The sequence below is a fragment of the Antechinus flavipes genome, chromosome 6 (genome assembly GCF_016432865.1).
Source record: "Antechinus flavipes isolate AdamAnt ecotype Samford, QLD, Australia chromosome 6, AdamAnt_v2, whole genome shotgun sequence".
Lineage (NCBI taxonomy): Eukaryota > Metazoa > Chordata > Mammalia > Dasyuromorphia > Dasyuridae > Antechinus > Antechinus flavipes.
Genome location: NC_067403.1, coordinates 248487506 through 248497609, shown reverse-complemented (window position 1 = coordinate 248497609; position 10104 = coordinate 248487506). Strand labels below are relative to the sequence as shown.

The window sequence follows — 10104 nt, the reverse complement described above, 5'->3', positions numbered from 1 at the left end:
CACATTACTACAAAGGCAGAGTATAGAGGACCTCCTCTAGGTGCCTTTACATACAGGCTATGGTTAAATTGGTTTTCTTGTTTGTCATGTATGTCCCAAAATTGTAGAGTTCGAATCATCTAATATATTTACAATACTATGCTATCTTTAAAGAAGTAACTCTGGGAGAGGGAATGGAGCACTGGGAATAATGTCAGGAAGTCTTCAGTTCCAATCCAGCCTTACACCTTTAATGGTGATACTGGGCAAATCATAACCTTTATTTGTCTCAGTTTCTTCAATTTTAAAATGGGGATAATAACAATACCTTCCTCATATGCTTGTTGTAAAAATTGAATAACATAATATTTATGTGGTGTAGCACAGTGCTTTGCATATGATAGATGGTATATAAATGCCTTTCCCCTTTTCTCTACTAATATAGGTATAAGCTTTATTTTTGGTATCAGCTCCCTATGAGCCATCGTTGTTCTGTTTTTATAAATTCAAAGATCATTCTACTTGTCGGGGAAAACTGAAGCAAAATATAAATTGAGCAGTTCTGAATTTGCTTGTCATTCATAGTACTCATTTAATGTCTTAAAAATCAGTGCAATTCCTTATTTGATTATCTCTTGTTTTTCTAATTGTTTAGTTTTTCCAATAAAACATCCACCTTTTGTAGTCTTTAGATTATCGTGTTTCTCCCACTTCAAACTGAGCTTGGCACTCCTCTGTTCTATTACTATAACTAGCACCTGCTTTTGCATTAATCTTTAATTACCTATTCTTTGTTTATTTTCTGAATTTTTTCCACATCTAAATCTTCCTACTTATCAATTTTTATTTCTGTACCTTCAGGATTTTATTCTCTAAATCTATCGATTCAGTCAAGTTTGAGTAACCTGTAAATTAATCCATAAGATCCTTTTTATCCTTCTGCTGAAATGCCTGAAATTGGCTGTCCCTAAGCTTAATGTGCATTTCTGATGATTGCTAGTTTTCTTTGTCTATCTCAAGTTTTAGGATAATTTAATTCATTTCATTCTACTCATAACATTCTCATTAATTTTGATCCTGCATAACAATTCCACACCCTTTATGAGAAGCAAATGCAGAATAGTATTTCCCCGTATATATTCCTTCACTTTTGCATTCAGAGATGGATAAAAAGAGAAATTTTATCAAGAAATCAATCTTTTCTTTGATGAGAGACAGAGAGAAATACATGTAGAAAGATAGAAGGAAAGACATGCATACAGAGAACTAAGCAGACAAAGAATAAAGGGCAAACAGAGACAAAGAGAGGGATAATGACAGAGACAAAATTTTAAAGATACAAAGAGACAAAGAACAGCATTGAGAGGCAGAGAGAGAGAATGAAAAAGGCAGAATAAGAGATAACATTCTGATAGATGCTCAGATAATTGAAAACTCCATCAGTACTAATAATAATATACATGCTTCCCACTATGTTTTTCTCCTCTGGTTCCTGGATTTCTTTATCTAAGTATATTTTCTCAGTTTAAATACAATTAAAATAGCCTACCCTTTATCACTGAAATAAAGGAGAAACTTTTCCAGAACACCTTTTCAGTTATGAGTTTTGTTTCCCACATCAAAATGTTACTTTGTCAGCCAGATTTGTTTTCATGCATTAGAAATTCTAGTTCATCCTCCTTATTAGGCATAATTCATTGGGGAAAAGACTAAATTTATTTAACTCTTCTCTTTCATACTCCATAATTAACCACTTATTGTCTTTCCAATATTACATGTGTGCTGGCAGGCTTTTCTAAAAATAAGTTCTGGTCACATGTAAGCTGAGGCAGATGATGTCTGAAGAATTAACTATCCTGAGTTGAAATTCTCTGATTTTGTTGGATAAATGGTGGATAGATAAATAAATAGATAGATAGATAGATATTTTGAAGATATAGTCTATAATAGAATGTGGCAGCCCATTTATGATTTCTTTGAAAACTTCTTCAAATGATTCATGGTGGTAGAGATTCTCTGATTCTGTTGGATAGATGACAGATAGATAGATAGATAGATAGATATTTTGAAGATAAAGTCTGTAATAGAACGTGGCAGTCCATTTATGATTTCTTTGAAAACTTCTTCAAATGATTCATGGTGGTAGAGATTTTCTGATTCTGTTGGATAGATGACAGATAGATAGATAGATAGATAGATAGATAGATAGATAGATAGATAGATAGATAGATAGATATTTTGAAGATATAGTCTGTAATAGAACGTGGCAGTCCATTTATGATTTCTTTGAAAACTTCTTCTAATGATTCATGGTGGTAGCGATTCTCTGATTCTGTTGGATAGATGACAGATAGATAGATAGATAGATAGATATTTTGAAGATATAGTCTGTAATAGACAGAACGTGGCAGCCCATTTATGATTTCTTTGAAAACTTCTTCTAATGATTCATGGTGGTAGAGATGAAACTAAGTAGTCTAAGAGTAAGTGCACAATGCATAACTGTGGCAGGCTTATAGTGGTGTTTGGATTTATACTGTTTAGTCTAATGGCCAAAGACCACGTTTACTTAGTTCACACAGCGAGGATTACCACTGGCTCTCAAGTTAAGTGTCTGCTATGTGTCCAGAATCATGCTAAGCACTGAGAGTACAAAGAAAGAGAAATACAGTCCCTGCCATCAAGGAATGCATAATCTCTAGATAAAATGAAAATAACTGAGCACTAATGATCTATATCTATGATAAATTAGAGATAATCAAGAGTAGAGTACTGGAATTGATATGGATCAGGAAAACCATCCTGTAGATGGGATTTTAGCTGAAACTTCATGGAAGTTAAATCAAAGATTGATGATATCTATGGGAGCCAGAAAATGATAGAGTGAATGAAAAGACAAAATATCCCTGTGGGTGACTATTTTCTTCCAAAATATCATGGATGGAGAAATAAAAAAGGGAATTACTGTGCTAAGGAAATGAATCTAGAAATCAAATATTTATTACTAGATGATATACCATTGGCATTTTAATGAGTAACTGCCACAACTATGCAATTGGTGTCAACTATGACCTATTCTTTTTGCGGTACTGTGACTTCAGTCCATTGTATAGACCTTGGAGCCACTATGATTCTAGGAGTAAGCAGGATCTCAGCAAAATCTTAGTCAATTTTCTTTGATTCTCTTCTTTCTTATCTATATGATAACTATTTTTCTTGTTTTATTTCTCCTTTCTTTTTTATTCCTCTTTTTTCTCTTTTTTTGGGGGGAGTAAACATTCACAGGAAAAAAATTGCACTCTTGAGAAATTCTGACAAACAATAATTCCTTTTGACATGCAGATTTTTGCCAGAAAAATAAAGCACTTCCCTTGATTGAAGAGGAAAATAGCATTTTAATGATTGATCAATATGGAATAGATGAGAAAAGGTGAGAAATTATGCATGAAGGACTTTCTATGAGAAAGTAGATCAATGAATTTTGGGGCCTAGTTATGACAAGCATCTTGATGCTCTTCATCTCTTAATTCCTTATTTCTATGCCTCACATAAAATAAGCCTCTCACCACGATTTATGTCTTGGAGTCATTTATCATGCAGAATAGATTTTTTGATGATTGCTCTTTTCTTTCAGGTGAAGGATATTACTCTCAAATGACATCTATGGAGAACAGATCAAAAGTGGGAGAGTTCATTTTTGTAGGAATAACAGATGTTCCAGAGCTTCAGATGCCTCTCTTCCTAATGTTCACACTTATCTATCTCATTACCCTGGTAGGGAACCTGGGGATAGTAGCTCTGATCTCCTGGGATTCTCGCCTCCATACCCCCATGTACTTTTTCCTCACTAATCTATCTTTGGTGGATTTTGGTTACTCCTCAGCTGTTACTCCCAAAGTGATGGCTGGGCTCCTCACAGGGGACAAGATTATTTCCTATAATGAATGTGCAGCACAATTTTTCTTCTTTGGGGTCTTTGCTACTACTGAAAGTTTCCTCTTAGCCTCCATGGCCTATGATCGCCATGCAGCTGTATGCAAGCCCCTACATTATACCACTACCATGACTTCAACAGTATGTGCATTACTGGCCAGTGGTGCTTACATCTGTGGCTTTCTAAATTCCTCCATAATCATAGGAAATACCTTTAGCCTTTCCTTTTGTAAGTCAAACATAGTGAATCACTTTTTCTGTGATATACCTCCTCTCCTAGTTCTCTCTTGCTCTGATATTCACAATATTGAATCAGTACTTTTTATCTTAGGGGTATTCACTATTTTTTTCCCATTTTTTGTTATTTTTGCTTCATATTTCTTAATCTTCATCACAATCCTGAAGATCCATTCTGCAGAAGGCCGGCAAAAAGCCTTTTCCACCTGTGCTTCCCATCTCACAGCGGTGTCTATATTTTATGGGACAATCATCTTCATGTACCTTCAACCTAGCTCAAGCCATTCAATGGACATAGATAAAATGGTATCTGTATTCTACACCATGATCATCCCCATGTTGAACCCTCTGCTCTATAGTGTGAGGAACAAAGATGTCAAGAATGCTTTTATGAAAGCTGTAAGAGGAATACGACTTTAACTATACACACACACACACACACACACACACACACAGAGAGATTTAGAGAGAGAAAGAGAGAGAGAGAGAGAGAGAGAGAGAGAGAGAGAGAGAGAGAGAGAGAGAGAGAAAGAGAGATTGAAAGTGTAATTCAAACATTTTCAGAAGCCACATCACTTAGAGAATATATCTTTGGAGTTAACAAAGCCCCAAATTTACATTTTGTCCCAGACAAATTTTTATTGTTTAGCTTTTGATGAGTCACTTGAAATCTGTCTCAGTTTCCTCATGTATTAAGAGCTTTAAGAGTGTCCATTATCTTTTAAGATTATTGTGTGGAATGAATGATACACAAATGCACTATGTAGACATTCTTGCTAACTTCTTCTAGAAAAAGGAAAATGAGATCAACAATTTTTGAACAACTCTTGGAGAGCAAAGTCACTGAATTGCTTAAAAATTGTACCTTTGAAGGCACTAACATTCTTTATTTGGTAGCCCCAAAAATAGAGTTTTACTGAGTCACTAAGATAAAAAACCAAAAACCAAAAAGCTAAAACTAAAACCCTTTACTTGTCACACACTTTAAAATTTAATTTGAAATTTTATTTTCTCCTCAATTTATGAAATCTAGGTCCTCAACAAAATAATAAATTAAAGTTTGATTTATAGCATTTACTGATTTCAACATACTAAATGCTTATACTCAAATTTTAATCATCCCTTTTTACATCAGTTATAAGTTACATCAGCACACCATTGCAGTATAGTAGTCTTTAGGAAGGAATATAAAACACTGGGTGGGGGGAGGGACATCATAAAGGCCTGGAAAGAATTTTGAATGATCCCATAGGAGAGAGGTACTTCAAAGAAATGTCAGGATAGGATAACATTCTGATGCCAATCAATTCCTTCCTAAATAAAAGATTCTTTGGGTGCTTTATGTGTTTCTTTGAATAGGGATTCGTGTGATTTTTAATAAAATATTTTGAATTTTGTTTTTTTTAAGGTTAAACTATTTTTATTTAAGCCTTTTATTTTCAAAATGTATGCATGGATAATTTTTCAACATTAACCTTTGCAAAACCTTGTGCTTTAATTTTCCCTTCCCTTCCCCATTCCCTTCCCTAGATGGCAAGTAGCCCAATATATGTTAAACTTGGTAGAAATATATGTTGTAGTCAATATATGCATACATATTTATATAAATATCTTGCTGCAAAAGAAAAATCAAATCCACAGAAAAAAATGAGAAAAAAAATAAAATCCAAGCAAACAACATCAAAATGCTATGTTGTGAACCACACTCAGCTCCCTCTCTGGGTGTAGGCTCTCTTCATGACAAGATCATTAGAACTGGTCTGAATCATCTCATTGTTGAAGAGAGCCACATCCATCAGAATTGATCATTGTATAATCTTGTTGTTGCCATCTACAATGATCTTCTGGTTCTCATTTCACTTAGCAACAGTTCATGTAAGCTTCATCAGGCCTCTCTGAAATCATTTGAAATCTGATTGTTTTTACAGAACAATAATATTCCATAACATTTATATGCCATTACTTATTCAGCCATTTACCAGCTGATGGGAATCCACTCAGTTTCCAGTTTCTTGCCACTAACAGAGGGCTGCAAAAACATTTTTGCACATGTAGGTCTTTTCCCCTCCTTTAAGATCTCTCTGGGATATAAACCCAGTAGAAACACTGCTGGGTCAAAGGATATATGCACAGTTTGATAACTCTTTGGGCATAGTTTCAAATTGCTCACCAGAATGATTGGATCCATTCACAATTCCACCAGCAATGTATTAGTGTCCTAGTTTCCCCACATTCTCGCTAATATTTGGCATATCTTTTCCTATAATCTTAGCCAATCTGAGAGGTGTGTAGTGGTACTGCAGATTGTCTTAATTTGTATTTCTCTAATCAATAATGAATTAGAGCACCTTTTCATATGATTAGAAATGGTTTCAATTTCTTTATTTGAAAATTGTCCATATCCTTTGACCATTTATCAATTGGAGAATGGCTTGAATTCTTATAAATTTGAATCAATTCTCTCTATATTTTTAAAATGAGGCATTTATTAGAACTCTTAAATGTAAAAATGTTTTCCTGGTTTATTGTTTCCCTTCTAATCTTGTCTGCATTAGTTTTGTTTGTACAAAACCTTTTTAACATAATATAATCAAAATTATTTTTTGGTGTTCAAAAATGAGTTCCAGTTCTTCTTTGGTCACAAATTCCTTCCTTCTCCACAGATTTGAGAGGTAAACTATCCTATGTTCTTCTAATTTGTTTATAATATCGCTTTTTATTTCTATTTCATGAACCCATTTCCACGTTATCTTGGTATATGGTGTTAGGTGTGGGTCAATGACTAGTTTCTGCCATACTAGTATGCGATTTTCCCAGTGGTTTTTTTTTTTTTGGTCAAATAGTGAGTTCTTATCCCAAAAGATGGAGTCTTGGGGTTTGTTGAACAATACATTGCTATAGTCATTGACTATTTTGTCCTATGTAGCTAATTTATTCCATGGATCAACAACTCTATTTCTTAGTCAGTACCAAATGGTTTTGATGACCACTGCTTTATAATACAGTTTTTAGGTCTGAAACAGCTAGACCAGCTTCATTGGCATTTTTTCATTAATTCCCTGGAAAATCTTGACCTTTTGTTCTTCCAGATGAACTTTGTTATTATTTTTTCTAGATCTGTAAAATAATTTCTTGGAAGTTTGATTGGTATGGTGCTATATAAGTAGATTAACTTAGGTAGTATTTGTCATTTTTATTATATTACTTTGACCTACACATCAGCACTTGATATTTTTCCAATGATTACATTTGGCTTCATTTGTTTGGAAAGTTTTTTGTACTTGTGTTCATATAGTTTCTGACTTTCCCTTGGCAGAGAGATTCCCAAACATTTTATACTATTGATAATTATTTTGAATGGAATTTCTTTTTGTATCTCTTGCTACTGGACTTTGTTGTTAATATATAAAAATGCTGATGATTTTTGTGAATTTATTTTGTATCCTGCAACTTTGCTAAAATTGTGAATTGTTTCTAGTAGTTTTTTAGTTGATTTGCTAGGGTTTTCTAAGAATACCATCATATCATCTACAAAGAGTGATAATTTAGTTTCCTCATTATGTACTCCAATCACTTTAATCTCTTTTCCTTCTCATTGCCAAAGCTAACATTTCTAATACAATATTGAATAGTAACGGTGATAAAGGGCAACTTTGTTTCATTCCTGATTTTATTGGGAATGGTTCTAATTTGTCCCCACTAGATATGATGCTTGTGATGGTTTTTAAACAGATGCTACTGATCATTTTAAGGAAAAGCCCATTTATTCCTATACTCTTTAGTGTTTTTTTTTTTTAATAGGAATGGGTGTTGGATTCTATCAAATGCTTTTTTCTGCATCTATTGAGATAATTATATGATTTTTGTTAGTTTGACTATTGATATAGTCAATTATGCTAATAGTTTTTCTAATATTGAATCAGCCCTGAATCCCTGTTATAAATCCCACTCGATCATAGTGAATTATCCTGGAGATGACTTTCTGTAATCTCTTTGCTAATTTTATTTAAGATTTTTGCATCAATATTCAATAGGGAAATTGGTCTATAATTTTCTTTCTGTTTTTATCCAGTGTATCAGCACTGTATCTGTGTCATAAAAGGAATTTGGTAGTAATCCTTCTTTCAATGTTTGTTAGAACTCACTTATAAATCCATCTGGGTCTGGAGATTTTTTTCCTTAGGAAGTTGGTTATTATCTTATTCTATTTCTTTTTCTAAAATGGGATTATTTAATTTATTTCCTTTTCTGTTAACCTGGGCAATCTATATTTTTGTAGGTATTCCTCCATTATAATTAGATTATCAAATTTATTGACATATAATTGGGCAAAATAACTCCTAATTATTGCTCTAATTTCCTCTTCATTGATTGAAAATTCTTCCTTCTCATTTTTGAGATTAGAAATTTGATTTTCTTCTTTCCTTTTTTTAATCAAATTAACTAAAAGTTTGTCTATTTTGTGTTTTTTTTTTTTCATAAAACCAAGCCTTAAATCAATAGTTTTCTTGCTTTCAATTTTATTAATCTCCCCTTTTATTTTCAGAATTTTAAATTTGGTATTTAATTGAGGGTTTTAAATTTGCTCTTTTTAAAAAGCTTTTTTAGTTGCAAGCATAATTCGTTGATCTTCTTTTTCTCTATTTTAAGCAATATTTTGAATGTTGTGAGTGATTGAAATAAAAGTGTCATCCCAGCATTTATTAATTTAAACTATTTTATACAAATTAGAGATACATTTTTGTCTTATTGGCAGAGACTTATGAAGATATACTATCAACATGTGAGTTGATTTTCCAGGAACAACTCCATTCAAAGGATAATAGGGAATTAAAAATTGATGTCCCACTTTAATTTGGATTATTTCTTAATTCTGGATTTATAATTGTATCTTGTCAGTAGAATCAATATTTTTGGATCAAATGTAGGATGAACTTTATAGATTTCATTGGTAAAATTTATGATTTTAACTTCCCTATTTATATGGGCCAGTCACAAAGCCACAAATTTCTCGTCTTTTGTTTAATATTGATATAAATGACTCATGCTTTTCCTAGGATGTGTGACCACCATGAGCATTTCCAGAGGATGTTAATTAATTCTGTGTTTTTCCTATTACCCTCAGTTGTGAAAGTTCCTGATTTGAGTCAAGCAATGCAAAGTCCTCTTCCTTCTGTGTGTGTGACTTATCACAGTTTTAGTTTAGTTTGCATCACAGAACTATGGTTCCTTTATGTAATCAACACTATAAAAAGATGTTGTGACTTTAAGATGAGTTCTTAGTTTAATTGAAAGCCTTGGATCTCCTTTATTGGTAATTACTAATCTTGCTAATAAATTGGTTGTGTTTAGACACTTTGGACTCAATTTCTCTTTATCATAGATTTTTATTGTGACAATAATGAGATAATGAGAGAGAAAACTTTTGTTAAGCCATTTTCCAATATTAAATGTGGTCCATGTGAGGCAAGAAATCTTGGTTTCTTGCAAGAGTCTCTGTAAAGCATTTGGGATTTCTCCCTTTACTTTGACTGTCAACCTCTCCCTTTGAAATCTGAATTATTTGTGACTCAAATCAACTGGCAGTGAGTACTATAAAGAAGGCATGGTTCATCTGAAAAAGTTCAGTGGGTTTTAATGGTGTACTAGTATAATGTGAGTCAATAGTAGGACTTGGAAGCAAAAATGTTAATACCAATGGCATATATGACTACCTTGAGAAACTAGTAGCCCCATATCAAAGAGATGATGGTACTTCTATCTTTTGCCTTTGGAAGAGTACATCTTAATATTTTTTCTTTCTTGGGAATCACATTTGTGGGGACAAAACATTAGTACCAGGAACATGCTTAGAAATTGTTTCCTGAAAAACAGATAAGAAATAAAGTATATTCATTTTCAAGAATAAAAATGTAAGTGTGTTGGGGTTGGTTGGAGTATTTGAAGATGTGTTTG

At 32.9% G+C, this 10104-nt stretch overlaps 1 protein-coding gene across 1 annotated transcript; it reads left to right on the top strand.

Annotated features, from left to right (window-relative positions):
* Positions 1–3633: 3633 nt before the first annotated feature.
* Positions 3634–4569, top strand: LOC127540215 (olfactory receptor 5B2-like). Its single transcript, XM_051964824.1, has one exon. The coding sequence runs from the start codon at positions 3634–3636 to the stop codon at positions 4567–4569; it is 936 nt and encodes a 311-aa protein (XP_051820784.1).
* Positions 4570–10104: the final 5535 nt, after the last annotated feature.